The 17668-nt window shown below is 33.8% G+C and overlaps 3 protein-coding genes and 1 pseudogene across 3 annotated transcripts; 2 read left to right on the top strand and 2 right to left on the bottom strand.

Annotated features, from left to right (window-relative positions):
- Positions 1–164: 164 nt before the first annotated feature.
- On the top strand, positions 165–1838 carry LOC103863093 (psbP domain-containing protein 6, chloroplastic). Its single transcript, XM_009140838.3, has 3 exons — positions 165–504; positions 1106–1422; positions 1506–1838. Exons 1-3 carry the CDS (start codon positions 219–221, stop codon positions 1674–1676), a joined length of 774 nt encoding a protein of 257 aa, XP_009139086.1. The 5' UTR covers positions 165–218; the 3' UTR covers positions 1677–1838.
- Positions 1669–5673, bottom strand: LOC103863094 (bZIP transcription factor 49). The gene is made up of 2 exons (XM_009140839.3): positions 2455–5673; positions 1669–2250 (listed from the first exon to the last, which is right to left on the bottom strand). Exons 1-2 carry the CDS (start codon positions 3404–3406, stop codon positions 1886–1888), a joined length of 1317 nt encoding a protein of 438 aa, XP_009139087.1. The 5' UTR covers positions 3407–5673; the 3' UTR covers positions 1669–1885.
- Positions 5674–11407: 5734 nt separating this feature from the next.
- LOC103863092 (protein encore) lies at positions 11408–13353 on the top strand. Its single transcript, XM_009140837.3, has 4 exons — positions 11408–11732; positions 12093–12693; positions 12764–13022; positions 13118–13353. Exons 1-4 carry the CDS (start codon positions 11627–11629, stop codon positions 13166–13168), a joined length of 1017 nt encoding a protein of 338 aa, XP_009139085.1. The 5' UTR covers positions 11408–11626; the 3' UTR covers positions 13169–13353.
- On the bottom strand, positions 13113–17395 carry LOC103863341 (annotated as a pseudogene).
- Positions 17396–17668: the final 273 nt, after the last annotated feature.

The following is a 17668-nucleotide window of genomic DNA, read 5'->3' as shown; positions in this document are numbered from 1 at the left end:
GATACTTCATCGTGGAGGATCAATTGATTAGAACAGCTGGAGACTTCTTATTGGTTGATTTTTTTTATTACGTTGATCAAAACATATGATCCAAGTAATGAGTTATGCAATAGATAGATTGTGTGGACCTAAAGACTCTTTTGTCTTAAAAGTTGCCTTATCCAAATGTGATATTAACACAAACCCTGAAACTTTCAACCTCTCATAACAAAAAAAAAATGGCGACCGCGTCTCTCGTCCCGACATCAAACATCTTCCATGTCTCTCCGTCAGTTAGAACAAGAGCTAGCGTCATTGTTGCATCATCTCATCAACAACAACCAAGAAGGAGAGACTTACTGCTGAAAACAGCGGTGGCTATTCCTGCGATTTTGAACTTGAAGGAAGCTCCTATCTCTGAGGCGCGTGAGGTGGAAGTGGGATCGTTCTTACCACCTTCTGAGTCTGACCCTTCCTTCGTCCTCTTCAAAGCCAAACCTTCTGATACTCCTGCTCTCCGCGCAGGTGATGCTTATTCCCACTCTTCTCCTTCGTGTTCTTGCATTGCTCATTAACTTGTGACATTCATCAAGAAATGGTTTTAGTCTGTTCAAAGTATTACCTAGGCTTGGGCGTTTAGTTTATATCCAATTGGGTTCCATCTTTTGGGTAATTTCGGATAATATGGATAAAATTTTAGATAATTTGGATTTTTCAGGTTAAATATCTCGGATAAAAATGTTGGATAATCTTAAATATTTTTGGTATTAAGTATTTGGGTAAACTGGTCTTTGAATCATTCGTTTTACAACTAGTTCTTTTAGGATATTTGGTTATTTAAAATCTAAATATAATTGAGATTTTTAGGTATATAGCCTGTATTTTCAAAATTTTGGATATACATTTATTTTTTAGTTCGGTTTCGATTTTTCGGTTTCAGTGATATTGGTTCTGGTTTGGTATATTTCGGTTCGGTTCTTCGATTCCGGATAAATGTGCACATGCTTAATATTACCGTTTGACACTTAAGACATACTTTAAACTGGTCTTGGTTCTGTAATGAGTATGGAGTTGGTTTTGTGTTAGCTTTTGAGTTAATGATCTTTGAAATCTAGTCTGGTTGCAGGGAACGTGCAGCCGTATCAGTTTGTTCTACCACCGAACTGGAAACAGCTTCGAATAGCCAACATCTTGTCAGGCAACTACTGCCAACCGAAATGCGCAGAGCCATGGATAGAAGTGAAGTTCGAGAACGAGAAGCAAGGGAAAGTTCAAGTAGTTGCTTCTCCTTTGATTCGTTTAACCAACAAGCCAAACGCAACTATTGAAGATCTCGGTGAGCCTGAGAGAGTGATTGCTTCTCTCGGTCCCTTTGTCACTGGAAACTCTTATGATTCTGATGAGCTTGTGGATACATCAATCGAAAAGATCGGTGATCAAACGGTAAATAATGATGAATGAATGATTGAATAATATCAATCATTGAGGAAAGTTTATTGATCTTGTTGTTGTTGTTGTTGTGACAGTACTATAAGTATGTGTTGGAGACGCCGTTTGCGCTAACGGGAAGTCATAACCTTGCAAAAGCGACAGCGAAAGGGAACACTGTGGTTCTGTTTGTGGTGAGTGCTACTGAGAAGCAATGGCAGAGCTCACAGAAGACTCTTCAAGCCATTCTTGATTCTTTTCAACTGTAAAATCAGAGTTATTGTTATGACTCTAAAAGAAACTATAGAGCAAACGGTTTGTGTGTGATTGTTTGTGTGTAGTACAATATAACGAGGTCATTTCTTCATCTTCTTGTCTCTACTCTAATAGTTCAAACATGAGACACTGAACAGACCTGATGGTATAACCTTCATTGTGTGAGAACTTCTTCTTGTGGTTTTTTTACATACAGAGAAAGTCAAGTGGTTACAAGATGAGGGACTTCTTCTGGTCGTGGAAGGACGCAGGAGTAGGTTACATACTTCACATTATCAACAAGAACCACTATGAAAACTCCATCACTGCTTTCTTCTCTGGGATCAATAAGGACAGATACAACCATTGATGGGAATGACTTGTTTGTGCTGGAGTTCTCTTTGTTAGAGCTGTTTTGATCTTTGCTTAGGTTAAGATTAGATAGTGGATGACCACCACGGAGGATTCTTCTGTTATTCTTTCCCTTGTGCTGCTGAGTAGCTGGAGAAGTAGGAAAGGTGGCTCCAGAGGTTGAGGAGACATCAAACTGAAACACTTCGGTGCACATCCCTGAACTGAACATTGGTCCTAGTAATGGATACATTTAACAAAAAATGGGTGTTATGATATGCAAATGCAAACACTTCAACTTACTATTTTAACTAAAAGACTGCTCTTCAAGGGTCTAGCTTCTAAAGATGTAATATAATTGAAGCAGAAAAACTGTATACTCTAACTCAATCTCTAGGAGCTGCATTTACCAAGACTAATTCTACTTATTTATGTGATTACCTGCAACGCCTTCGCGAAACCATTGCTGCACTTCACCATTGGTTCTTGTTGAGTTGAGTTTCTCTTTCGAATCATCAGTTTTCCGCTTTTCGGTGTTTAGGTACTTAGACATATCCCTAGTCCTTGTGGAGTCAGAAGCTGTGTCTTCCTCGCTAGCTAAAATAGAATGAATAATCAAGTTTCCATCGAGCTTCACAAGCTTCTCATTCCTCGGAACAAATAGTGATGCACCTAGTAGCTCACTACCATTACCAAGAGGCACATAGTTCTCTGTTGCAGATAAGTTACCTCTCCCACTACTACTATTAACTGACACATCTAAAACTCTTCCTCCGTAGCTAACGTTCACAATAATAGGAACCAACGCACCAAACAAAAACAAACAAAACAAAAGACCAAGAACACTAACACTAGCAACCTTCTTGGTCTTCTTCACCTTAGCCACGGGTCGTTGCGGTTTCAACCGAGGAATAGGAAGCAAAGGCACTACTTGATGAGAACCTAGATACGGCATCCACGGAACAAGCGGTGGCCAACACATGCCCTTTCCGGGACCCACCTTATGCCTCAGAGTAGCGTTCTCAGACATAAAGTAAGAGACTTTACTGTTCAAATCCGTTATAACGGATTGCAAGCTCTTGGCTTTGTCTTCAAGCTCCTCTACGTAGTGCTTCCTCCTCTGCCTCGAAAGCAGAGCGCTTTCACGGTTTCTAACAAGTCTCGCGTCCCTCTTCTCATCATCTTCTTCAATCTCCTTCTTCCTCTTCGTCATGGACGTCTTACACGTAGTAGTAGCTTCCTCCTCCACGTCAACAGGGATGAAGAAGGATTCGTTCTCAGAAGGGAAGTAGAGGTCGTCGAAAGTCAACTCGAAGTCAACGTCGAGATCGGAGAACGAGTTCTCAATCTCGAAGCTAGAATTGTAGAAACTGTCTACAGCAGGTTCCGCCATTGTTGGAAATGTTTAAGGTTTTAGGGTTACTAATTTGGGAAGAAGAAGAAGAGAGAGAGGTTATGGCTTTATAGTACCGTTGGAAGAACGACGACGGAGGTTTTAAAGAGCGAGTGGACGTTGCTCTCCATCTACGCCCACATCAGCGAGTGGATTTCAATCCAGTGCATGGAAAGGAGGGAATACTTAACGCGCCATAAAACGCGCGTGGGGAGATTTAGTAACCATGTCGGAGCACGTTGACTGCATTAAGGTGGAGTGATGCAGGGTTTATATTGCTCTTTAACGTCTCTTTTATTATTATATATATGTCTCTGGATCCGATCTGATCTGTTTTTTATTGATACATTTATTATTCCAAATGTGTGTCGTTTTGGAGTCTCTTTGACGTCACGCATGTCTCCTCTCTTCTGGCATCATTATTTCACACTACTTATTTAAATATCCATACTATTGATTTCTTTTACTCGTGGAATCACTTTTAGTCCAGTAGTTTGGTCCAGTAGTTTGACTAAAGATTCTTTAATGCTTCTATACCAGGAGGTCTGAGTTTCAATTCCCGGAAAAGGTGAATTATGCAGAATATTGGAGAAAAAGTTTACAAGAAATTTTCGGCATGGTGCAAAGCGTACTGTCAGGAATGGATCTCGAAGCATGGCTCGAGTGATACAGTCAGACGGAAATCCTTATAAGGCAGGTATAATTGTCAGCTGTATTACGAACATTGTAGCATTTTTTTTAGTTTGTAATAGCATAATTAATCAGTGTTAAAAAAATGATTTCTTTTACTCAATTAGGTAAATACTATATGAATCTGCGAAGTACATTCCATTGAGATGGATGGAACATGCGAAATAATTTTATTTATAAAAAAACTTTAGGTGAATGAAATCCATTGAATGATTATTATTTTGTTGTGTTTGGCTGATAAATGGTAGTAAAGGAGAATTTTGTTTTTAATTGCACAGACGATTCATATTTATTGCAAAATCCTTAGCGTTCAACACAAAATCTTCTCTATCACCCCATGATTTGGATTCGGATGAAGTGCAATAACACTACGATGAGCTGCATCTTCGCTTGCCTTCACTTGGTCTAAGCTTCTAATTTTGGTTATTATGTCTCTTAAGTTAATCATTTTGCACTACTTCCAAGCTAAGTGGGTACTAGGGTGCCAGATTGTAAGTAATTAAAACAACGTACACTGTAAGCAGAGAATAAGCATCTTCTTTAGTAATTAGTATCAAATACCGTGATATGTACGATACACAATGGAGTTGTAAGATCAAATGCATATGTTCTTGGTCTAGTTATGAAGTATTATTTGGTCTGAATTAACAAAAGAAATAAGTATTCTTGCTCTAGTTACATTTGTGGTTATAGCTGATAAGGATGTGCCAAAAAGTTCACAGCATTTGGCGTGACAGGAATGGTTGTCGACACCAGTGGCGGAGCCACCTTAGAAGCATGGTGGTCAAATGACCCATGTGAAATTAATAAAAATAAACTTGTAAGGTTATTTTTCATGTTGCTATTGTGGTAATTTGGTCAAGATCTCTCCTATTGACCCACATGTTCCTAGGTTCAAACCACATAGATGTATATTTTTGTCTCTAATAAATGAGTTATGACCCATATAAACGTGAGATCTAGCTCCGCCACTGGTCGACACGTAGCCAGTGCCGAGCCTTGAGTGGAAGCAATACAAACATGTTCTTGCGGCCGCAGATAATATAGACAAAATTTCGGCCAGATTTACAAGTTATTTTCAGCATGTCATTTGGTTCCCATAATTTTTTTTTTTTGCTTCTAAACCACATAAGTTGTAGGACCGACTCTGCACATAGTTGAACCATCCTCATCGAAATGAGAAACACCTTGACAAAATAATAAGAAGCAGATTAACTACAATTCGTTTACATGAAGACAGAGCTTATGAAGACGGCCTCATGGTATGGTTCAGATTTAGAACAAACTAAGATATTCGTTCATTTGTTCATTCCCTTTTGTTTAACAGTTAAAACTCTTACAAAATAAAAACAGAAGATACAATGTGGCCGAAATTTGTTTAAAATGCATTTATGTTAAAAATACCATGAGGTCATTACAAACATAAATGCGATTTTAATCAATTTGTAATATTCTTAAATCTTTTTGTGACAAGCTATGGTTGGTTGGTTTTGATGGGGAGCAGATTTGGCAGCAGACTGATATGCAGTCTCAACGTTTGTTCTCAAGCGTCAGGAAGTTAGGTTTTTTTTTTTTAACATTGGAAGTTAAGCTTTTTGCTAAAACCCCTGAAGAGATTGGATAAAAACGACAGTTTTTGTTCATGTCAAAAATACTTGATTTTTAAAAAATTTGAACGGTTTCGAGAATTTTGTTTGGATTGGTGATTTAGCCTCAACCATGATGAAACATGTGTTTCACAGAATTTTGTGTTATTTATTGTATCAAATGTGCTTTTATCCAGGAAAACTACCACCAATCTCAATATCCAATAATCTCTTCTAAATTAATCCTGAAAAATAATCCAAAATCCTTATAAAACATACTATATATTGTTTATTCATATATGAAATTAAATATACGCATATATAAAATTAGCATATGTTTATCTTAGATAAAATAAAATAAAAGCATATAATACAATCTTTTCACCGCTAGTATTGAAGCTTATTAATGATGGTATAGTTGATGCTTATAGTTACTAGACTATCTCGTTGCATAGAAGATTTTATCACATCCGCTGTGGTCATCATCCTTCCAGAAGCTATTAGTGAAATCAAAGTCAATTGTCTTCCCAACCTCAAGGGTCCACTTCAAGATCAACTTGTTTACTGATTTTTCAATAAGCGTCACGGTGCACGACTCATCTGTTCTCACGTTCAATGCCTTGAGTTGGCACACTGAATCGCGGCTAAGTTGCTTGTAGGTTTCTCTTGACATGTTTTTCTTCAGCTCCTCGGCTTGTTCGTTGCTAAGCTCAAATCCAGTAATCAATATTGTTATTTTATGTATTGTCTCTGTGTAACGAAGCCATTCCATCTCACTTGTGTTTGCTGTCTCCTTCTTCAAAATAGGAGCAACTCTCTTGGCAGTTTCACTTTTTGATCTAGACCACATTATTGCTTTTCTCTTTGCTTGAATTATAATAAGAGCAATCTAATCAAAGAGATCACCTACATATATATAACTTAACAGCATGCCATTGAATTTAATTGATTTGAGATTATATAATAATTTACCTAGTGTTAAAAAAACAACATGCCATTGAATTTAATTAATTGGAAACTTAGTTGAAGCCTCTAATGGTGTTATTCAATGGTGTATTTTAAATTAATTTGATAGGTTCTCTAATCTACTGTTATTCAATAATTAATTTTAAATTCTTTGTTAGAATCTAGTTTTAATTGTTATTGTATTTGAAATCTCCTTATTAGAAGATTTTAAAATCTAGTATTACTGATTTTATATTTTCAATAAAAAAATTAAAATCTATTGTTATTCAATTAAATATTTGAATATACCATTTAAAATCTTGAATTATTCAAATTTAATAGATTCTTATAACTCATTTGGTTTAAAAGATTTTAAATGAATCAGAAGATAATTTAATCTCTAAAATATATCACTCAAAACTCTAACATTTTACCTACATATTTTAAAATTATTTTTGTTACTCTTGTAAAAAGAATCACCCATTGCAAATGAAAAAGCGTATCTTTGTTAAAATCTTTGTTCATCAGGCCCCAAACCTAGGTCTCTCTCTTTCGTCATCTCTCTTACATTGGTCAAGCACTTTTTATTCATCCAAATCCATGTGTCCTTTTAGATCCATCTCTCAATCACTTGCTTTGAAAAATGATTTTATGTATTATATGTAGAATGAACATTATATATAAAAATTATTTTATGTATTATATGTTTTTAACATATTATGAAATAATTAATATATATTGAATAATTAAAAGTCAGTAACTATTACTTATATAATTAAATTGGTGCAAACATATAAATAAATTTTATTAATCCAAAAAATATTGTTTTCTATTTGATATGATATATAATAAATTTAAAAGATAGTAACATATATGTAGTATATTTTAAGATTAATATTTATTAAATTATGCTTTCTACTCATATTTTTTTTAATCATTTGTATCTGCTATAGCAAAAAAATTAAATTACTAATAACAAAATTTTTATTGTAGGATTAATAGTTTAAGTAATTTATAATATTTTTAAAAATTAAGTTGTCAATATTTTTTAAAACTTTTATCAAAAAGAATTGTTCAAATTAAATTTCAAAATTAAGATATTTATGTTTATTTATATGGCATATATATATATATATATATTAATCTTAATACTTATTAAATGAGGCTTTCGACTTATATGATTTTTTAATCATTTGTATCATATCATAAAAAATATTTTAAACCATGGATCACAAAATTTGAGTGTGAGACTTTTAACAGTTTTAGTAATTTATACTCATTTAAAAAAAATTCAAAATATAACATATTTTTATTATATGGTTAATATGGTTGTTTAATTTATTTTAATAGTTTAAAATTAAAAAATATAATATAAGATACACTTATTTTTATCAAATCTTTATTATTCAAAATCATTAATTGTTATATATACTTTAGCTACATTAGGCAATTTCGTAATTTTATAAGGAAATAATGAAGCACATTAATAATATATTTATGGTTAGTTTAATAAAAAACTTATTATATATTTAGATGGACAACATATATCTCTAAGGATTCTAAGAATGATTCTAGTGATGACATGTGGCTACAAACAAATGTTGTAATGCTTCTCAATTAATATATAAGGGATATAAGAGTTATTCACAAACTTGATTATACATTTAAAATCTCGCTTCTTCGCTTCCATACAAGTATTTTTTATTTCAAAAATATATACACCAAAAATTCAAAGAGAGTTAGCTATTTTGTAATGAAAACATAGATTGTATCAGTTGCAAGCAATGCTCAAAAAAATCGAAATGCCATAGTTATGCATCTTATAGAAAGAGAATTATTAATTAGACATGTGAATAAACCAATTTTAAACGCATATATCGATTATTTGGAAAATAATTTTGAACTACGTACACGGACTTTTTTTTTTTTTGGTAACTGAACGTAGTTCAGACTAGAACATTGAAACTTTTAAATTGATTGACAAATAACAGCCTTGGTTATAGTTGATATTAATATGACAAATATGTTATTTTGATATTTATATATATATATATATATATATATATATATATATGTTGATATTAAAATTTATGTAAAATCAAGTGATTTACAATACTTTCGGTAAAACCTAAGGATGGACAAAAAAACTGAACCGAGTCAAACCAAACCAACCGAATCGAAACCGATTCAAACTAAACCAAAATATATTTCAAACCATTCGGTTGAAGATTTCTCTAATCCGAATGGTTTCGTTTGGTTCGGTTTAAAACCGAACCGAACCAAGAAACCGATGTATTTTGTAATTATTTAAATTAAAAATATTAGTAATACCAATATAATAAAATTCTAATACCAAACCACATATTTTCCATTTTTCATTCATTAATATATATTCTTCTAACCTAAGATGTAATCATCAAAATATTTGATTTAAAAAATTAAAAATGTTTGTATTTTTATTCTTATATATGTAAACATGGATGTTAAATCTAAACCTAAAACTTGAAACAAATTTTATTAAAAACAAAAGTTCTTCTCCACACCATCACATTGAAGATGATTCATTTTGAAGGCTTTAAATTTATATTACTAATATTTTTAATGATGTTGTTTTTTTTTTTAATTTTAGTTAGCTTTCATTTGTTTTAATTCTTATATATATATTGTGTCTTTATTAAAGGTCTTTGTTTCAATTATATATAAAATTAATTTCACGTAGTTTATGTTTACATAATTTATATTTTAAAACATAATTTATCTTGAAAAATTAAACTAAGAAGAACCTAACTGATCCAAAAAAACAAACCGAACCAAACCAAATATAAACTGAACCGAATATAAACTGAACCAAACACAAACCTAACCCAACCAAACTAAACTAACTATGGTTTATTTCGATTGAAAGAAATACTAAAACCGAACTAACCAAATCTGAACTGAGAAAATAACCGAAGCGCCCACCCTTAGTAAAACCGAGTAATATTTCAATGATTTTTGTTTTTGTTATAGACAAAAGTATATATGTGTATAAATTTTGAAAAAATAATGTATAACTAGATTTTGACCCGCGCTTCGAAAGCGCGGGTTTTTTGGCTAATAAAAATGTTTGATATGAATTAGTGGAAGTACGGATTTTTCGTTTAATTACAATTGATATGAATTAGTGTTTTGATTTGATGTATATTATTATGCACACTCTTATGTTACAACAACATCTTTTTATTTTATGTAAATTTTATAAGAGTTACATCTGTTGAGCTGGTGAGACATAAGATTTGCTTTGCAGATTTTGCGCCAATTTAGTAGTATGATTTTTTTTAGGTTTTTAATAATTTTAGCAATGTTTTTGTACCTGATCCAAACCGACGGTCGAATTGATAATTTTGGTGACGTATATAATCTGATCATACTAAGTTAAAACATAATATATAAAAACATGATAAAACTTGGAAAAAAAATTCATCATTAACCCGCCATCTGATACTGTTGACCCGATAAAATATCATATAAATTTGATGATATTTTTTAAAATGTTGATTCAAACTTTTTCAATACTTTTTAGTAGTACTTAAAAGTGAATAAACTTTTTGATTTGTGATTCTTTAATAGTATGAATTTGTAGGTGTTTAATAGTTTTAGCAATGTTTTTGTACCCGGTCCAAACCCGCGGTCGAATTAATAAATCCGGTAATCCATATATAATCCGATCTGGATAAAGTTAAAACTCAATATGTAAAAACTTGATAAAACTTGGTAAAAACTCATCATTAACCCGCCATATGATACTGATTGATCCAATAAAATATTATATAAATCTGATGACATTTTTAAAAATATTGATTTAAACTTTTTGTGTACTTTTTAATAGTACTTAAAATTGAATATATCGAATGACACTAAGATTTTTTAAAAATTACATGATAAAAAATTCTCAAAAAATTACATGATAAGATGGAAAGGGACCCATTTCCAAATTCATAGTGTATCCCTCTATTATAAATGTGGTTCTTATATTCAGTTTCAATAATATTGAGTAAAAAATGAGTTTATTTAAAGTATTTTATAGTTACAGAAAATAAAAGTAAGGCCAAAAAATAATAATATAATTAATGAGTAGGTGCAATATTTTTGTAAGTAACTTTTTAGGATGATCATATTTTAATAATATAGATAATAAAAATAAATTTGTGTGATCTAATATTGTTCAAGAAAATATATCATAAAAATATGTTGAAGCGTTTAAGAAAATACTTAATGAATCATGCATATATTGAAATACATTTATTCATATGATAGGGTGCCATCATAAGTGAACAACGTCGAGTTCATTAAAATACGGTCAATAATTATTCTATGTTTTTTGTTTATATGGTTGTTCTATGGTTTTTCCAACAATTATGAGTAATAAGGTTAACATATTTTTTTGTTTATATGTGGGTGATGAATTATGATAGGTTAATAATTTAAAACTTAATTATGATATAGTTATAACATAAAAGAGAGTTGCTGTCTATCTAGGTTAGATAAGGGACCCACCATATATGTGACTAAAATCTGTCAATTGAAAAAAAGATTCTAATGTAACAGATTATATATTTTTGATTTAGTTAAAACAATATAAAAGTCATTAAGTTTCTAATGAAAAGGTCCAAACAACCTTTATAAGTAGATTTATTAAAACTGCTTCCCTTTTAATAGATTAGATGGGTAGATATTTTATTTTAAATGAAAAAGGAAGAAAATACATAAAAAAGAAGAAAAAATATAAAGTTTCCTTTCCCTCTCGTTTACTTTGCCTTCCCGAGAGAGAGAGAGATAAGGTTTCGCATCTTAAAGGTCTTCTCTCTCTTCCATCCTCTCCTCTCTTCTCTCTCTCGCCGCCGTCAATGCTTCGGTTTCGATTCTCCTCTTCCTCTTGACCTTCCTTCTTCTTCTGAGGTCAACGCCGAAGCTGAGGTCAACGACGACTCCAGAACTCTCCAGAAACATCCATCCCCTCATGGACTCTGCTTTCACAACCGCCGCTGTGGTTACGGGAGAGAATGGGTTTACGGTGGATCCTTTTCTCGTCGAGGCTTTGCAGAACCCTCGCCATCGCCTGACGAGTAAGCTTCCCTCTCTGATTCATCTCACAAAACCTAATCTGAGCTTAAGAAAGTTTTGATTTTTATTGCTCAGCTTAGGTCAATTTGGGTGATTTTGAGTTTATGGAGATGCCCATGTCCCCTGTTCTGTAATAACATGGTTGGTCTTATCAAAGTAGTAAACTTTATTGTATGTGTATATGATTCATGAAGTTGGTTTTTGCTCAGCTTAGCTTAGATTCTTGAATAGTTATGTCAATTTGGGTGATTTTGATTTGTCTTTACTTTTGGTTTTGCAACAAGAGTGTTAATATGCTGAGTTTTAGATCTTGAACTGCTTATGTGTGTCTAAAAGCCTTTTTGTGTTTCTTGTTATGTCAGTTTTGCGGATGGAGCTTGACGTTCAACGGTTCTTACAGAGCCAAGAGCAGCAGCAGTTCGAGTTCCAGCGTTTTCCTACTTCCTATCTCCGCCTTGCAGCTCACCGTGTTGCTAGCCACTACGGACTAGCTACATCTGTTCAAGACGGCGGCGTTGATGGGAGCGAGAACATAATCCTCGTGACTAAAACAGCGGTGAGCAAGTTTCCTACTGTTAAGTTGTCTGATATCCCCGCGGCTAAGCAATCAGAGAGTGGTAAGTTTGAGCACATGAAAGTCTCCATCAAGACTCGACCTTCCAAAGGATCTGGATTCGAGGGTGGTGAAGCTGAGAAGAAACGTGGTCCTCTTAGGAGTGTGGAAGAGAGGAAAGAAGACTATGACAGAGCGCGAGCGCGCATATTCAACGGTCTCACTTGCTTCAGTGGTGATGAGTCTGAAACTCAGGTTTATGAGAGGAGTCCAAGTCTTGGCAAAGATGACAGTCCAGCACCTACTAAGAACTTAACCCTCAGGGAAACTGGTCCAACCTCTCGTGTTGCGATTCTTAGAGACAGTGAGAAAGATCGGTTTGATCCTGACTATGACCGCAATTACAAAAGGTATTGGTAAAGCATTTGTTAAAGCCGTTCTCAGGTTGATGCGTGATTGGTTGATAATTGATGAATGCAGGTACATAAGGAGCCTTCCGGTTAATCAGAATTCTCATCCACCACCCTTCAACATGATGCAGCCACCGTACTACCAAATGGGATTTACCGGATACAACCATATCCCAAATAGTCATGCTTCTCTCAACTTTGGACTACCTGGGAACGCTATCATGAGTCCTTATGGCACCACTGTTGTACATCCAGGGGATGCAATGTATATGCAAGTGCCTATGATGTATGCTCATTCGTATGAGCAGCTCAGAAACGCTTCTCTTCAGGTAAATTAACATTTTTGATTTTTTTTTGTCTGCTTTCCTTAACTCTCTTTTGACATACATGGTCTGAAGAAAGCTGTTGTGACTTGTTTCTCCAGGCACAGTTCTGTCAGCAACCCTTGAGCTTCGAGTACATGCAGAACCGCTAGGCATTTACTGTTAGGCTTTAAGCCCTCGGTCGATCTTTATCTCTGTTTACCTGCTTTTTTATTATAAGAACCTATTATTGTTGTAATGGAAATTTTTGAAATGTAATGTCGGAAGGAAGAAGATAATCCTTTTATTTTCTCCTAAACTTATCAGTGAATTATTAATTTTATGGGTCAAATCGGTTGTTAAAACTGCTTCGGTGTGGAATCGAATATTATTTGCACGAGATAAGTATCGGTCTATGTTACAGCTACAATTTGGCGGCGAAGTAACATCACAATCGATTTTAATGGCATCCTGGAAAACAATAAGATCAATGTTTGAAGGACTGTCACATGAATACTAGTTTTAACTGTAGATAAGAGGCCAAAAGGGAAAGATAGAGATTGCTTATCATAGAGGAAATGATGTCTTTGGCTTTTGCTTCCTGGTTGTTCAACCTCGTTGTCTCTTTGGGGATCTATGTGGACAAGCTTTTGGAGTTTATCAGACAGAACTTTGTAAGATTGAATATATGTTGGTTCCACTTGGCTAATCGTAGATTTCAAATGCTGCATGCTTATTTCTTCTGCTTCAAGACTCTGTCAAAGCCTCCTGCAACATTACAACATATTCAGGGTCTGAATGGCAAGTTAGAATAGCAACATGCGGTCCTAATACTAACGTTCAAATTTGTTTGTGAGAATCGAAAAAATCAATGAGAGAAAGAAGCTAACCAGGTCTTAGAAGAGCTAAGACTACCAAAAAAAATTTTACTTGCCGAATCAAACCGGATTTCTTGAGGGACCTGAACCGAAAATCGAACATTCGGTTTGGTTTGGTTAATAACCGCATGCCTAATTATTGTATTAAGAAAATATAATTTGTGGTCAGGAACTTGAAATGTAACTTCACTTTTTTGTTCGACTGGATTTTAGGTGAACATCCTAGAGTCAAATGTTGATTGATCAACTTGAAAATTCATAAAGATAGATGACACACTTAATGAAACACAAGTAATGAAGTTTGTGATGGAGTTGGAGTACTAGAAGCTATGTAACAAATTGGTTTAAGAGATCTTCGAGAAAACTCTCACAATAATTCGGATATGTTGGAGACGGTTAGGAATCGAATAGGACAAAGTTTGAGATAATATTCCTCTTAGTACTGTGAAATACAAAGCTATTAACTATGTACAATGATTTTTATTTTCAACACCTAATTTTTTATTTTTAATACTCCAAATCATTCATTTTCTTTCACATCATAATTCAGTACACATTTAAATTTTATATTATACAAACTTTTTTAAATAAAATTCAACGTCCTAACCTAATATTTTATTTCATTCTTTTTTATTATGCATCTAAATCAAATAAATAAGTTTTTATTTATAGAATATAAAAATATATAATAAATTAACATGTTATAAAAATGATTTTAAATAACTAGGAAAATTAAATACTCAAAATTACAATAGCCAATAGAAAATGTCATGTGGAGTTTCATTTTTTATTTATTCAACATGTTGAGAAAATTCAACTCAATTTAATCCATGTCATTCTCTTCATCACCTTCATTGCATTACTTCAACCGTTGCATAAATTATTCAACAACATTATTGTATATAGTCTTGTGAAAACCTTGAGTTTTCCTTTTTAGTTAATTGTTTTTCAAAAACACTGTTGAATGTAAAACAAAGACTCATGGTTTACTACATAGTTTCTAACATTTTCTAAAGCTATAAACAAACTTAACAAATCGGAAACAACACATTGTAGAACAAAAGGAAAACTACAAAACCAATTTAAATTGGAGAACACATCAAACACCAACATAACTGGATAAGGATGTGTTGCATCAGTTTGTCTCTTAAATCACTCTTTTTAACTGGATATTTGACGAAAGAGTTCCATTTTGAGACCTGGAAGATGAATGTTGATAAAGTAATGCTCCCAATCAATGCAACTACCATCAAACTCGAACATCTTTCTCTCTTCCACTGACAACTCATTTAGCAGACTCCTTGTATTGGTGTCATCAAACCTAGTATGTATATATATTTACTATACGTCAGTAATCAGATAGTTTGATAAATTAACCAAGTCCAAGTAATGTTATCTACCGAGCTTGAAAGAACATGTAAGGCTGATATGTTTTTGCTAGGGAAACAAAATACTTAAGCTTCCTCTTCCCCTTCATGCTCAATGTGGTATGTGACGCTGCTTCTCCTTCTCCATTCTTCATCTCTCTTTCTTGTTTTGCTATTGCCTTGGATACAGAGGAGGTGAACTCCTCTAAGGAACTGTGGAATTTCATAAGCTTCAAGTCTTTCGCTGTTGTCTCAGTCAATGAAGACACACACAAATGTTGATGAGAAAAGTCCATCAACTCGCCAAGTCGCAAGGGGTTCGCATGAGATGTTGAAGTAACATTGTAAACTTTGACATCCGTTAGTACATTACCACAACCGTGCTTTGCCATGGCTGCAATTATCGCGTTAGCAACCATATCAACAGGTATAACATCACAAGAAGATTGATAATCTCCAAACAAGTCAGGAATCTGGTCTTTTCCATTTCCCAAGATTAATGGAGCACTCATCCTGTAATTTTGTTAAATATGTCAATAAGAACAAAAAGCTAATCTAGTAAGTCCTTTTTGTCTTAGAGAAGTAAAATAATTAACCTTATTCCTTGGAGCCAGCCAGGGAAAGGCTCCTTGTAGGAGCTTTCTATAACACTAGGCCTTATGATCACTACAGACAAGTCTCCTCGATTGCTGTGAAGTAAAGACTCACCCATGGCTTTTGTGAATGTGTAAGCCTTTTCCCATCCATAGCTTTGAGCTCTGATTTCTCATCATAATATCACACCAAAAGTTTCAGATGAAACATTCTCTTTGATCCTCAAATTTTAAAGAATTGATATAATATATATATATAAAGAATTGACCTCCAAATTAGAAATTAAATTAAAATGTTTAAACTTCCAAAATTCCAGGACCATATTAAGTAGATACATAAAGTAATTATCTCTTTTGATTTTCACCTTTCATAACCAAGTTCTTTCAGTTTCTTGGATTTTTCACTGCCATGGAACTTTCTTGCAGCTTCTGAAGCTAGTTTCACCTCGGTTTCGATGTTCAAGTCAGAAGTTATGTTTTCTCCAAAGCAGAGAGGAGTCTCTAGTACTGTTCCCTCTAACTTACCAGTCACAAAAGCTATATAACATAATAGAAATCAATTTCCTAAACTTCTTCTTAACCAAAAAAAAAAAAAATCTAAGTCAATACCAGTTGAAACGTGAAGGAAAAGTTTCAGCTTCTTGCATTCCTCTCCGAAGCTTAAGAGCCTATCAGGTCCAAGAGCATTTACACTTAGGGCAGCGTCGTATCTGCTTCCGTGTGTTCTTTAATCATTAGTGCAGTTAGTTTGTAAGCAATGAAAAGAAAAGCTAGAACAAACACCTGTCGTCGAATGTTGTACGTCCAGCAGTGTTTATAATGACATCAATCTCCTCACTAATCTTGTCTGCTGTTTCGGAATCCATCCCTAGATTCTCCTCTCCGATGTCTCCAGTTACTGGAATCAACTTGCTCTTCATGAAAGCTTCATATGAGCTCCCATGCATTTGCTTCAGAAGCTTGAACAGATCCGAGCTGATGATCTGAGCGGCACAGAAGGGCGATACAAAATCTAGAAAAATAACTAAAGAAGTTGAAAATGTAATTAAATGTTTAACCAAGAAACCTCATCATAGAGTCTTTTGTTGGCTGATTCTTGATCTTTGGATTTCATCAGAATAAAAATCTTCCCTATCTCAGGACTTTCTCTCAACAGTTTCTCGACCAACACTGCAACAAATAATTCTCCAAGCCAAGAAAAATTAATCAGTTTACTTGGACAAGTAGAAACGTCTATGTGTTTAGGTTTATAAGTTTTTTTTGTTTTGTAACCTTTCCCAAGAAACCCTGTTGCACCTGTAACAAAATAACTCTTTCCTCTCAAGAAACGGACGATTCCAATCCCATCACCTGATCTCAGTCTTAACAACCGGTTTCACATCTTTCAACGACATCTGACGATAACACAAAGAAGTTTGGAATCTGTCTCTATGATTCGTCTGTGACAAACGACGAGACAAGAAGTGGTCTGGATTGCCTAAGGAGGAGGAGGAGAAGAATCTGACGCCGTTGCTTGTGGCTATGAGATTTGTCGTAGCCATTTTGAGCTGACTCTTTTGATTTGGAAGGGACTTTGCGTGAGAATCATTTATATAAATAGCACGCACATCTCACTGGTTTACATGATACAACTTTTACAATGTGAGAAGTTACTTAGAGAAATATAGATTTTACAACACCTATAATATTATATATGTGTGTTATAATGGTGTTAGCTCCTCCGTCACACTCACATCTTCTTCTTCATCTTGCATACTCTTCTTGGAACCCTACCCCTAGTTTCAAAACCACCAGACTCGGTCCTGGATATAGCAATATGAAACATTCGCCTATAG

The sequence above is a fragment of the Brassica rapa genome, chromosome A04, assembly GCF_000309985.2.
Source record: "Brassica rapa cultivar Chiifu-401-42 chromosome A04, CAAS_Brap_v3.01, whole genome shotgun sequence".
In the NCBI taxonomy this organism is placed as follows: domain Eukaryota; kingdom Viridiplantae; phylum Streptophyta; class Magnoliopsida; order Brassicales; family Brassicaceae; genus Brassica; species Brassica rapa.
Note: the sequence above shows the minus strand (reverse complement) of the source record. Positions and strands in the feature narration are given on the sequence as shown.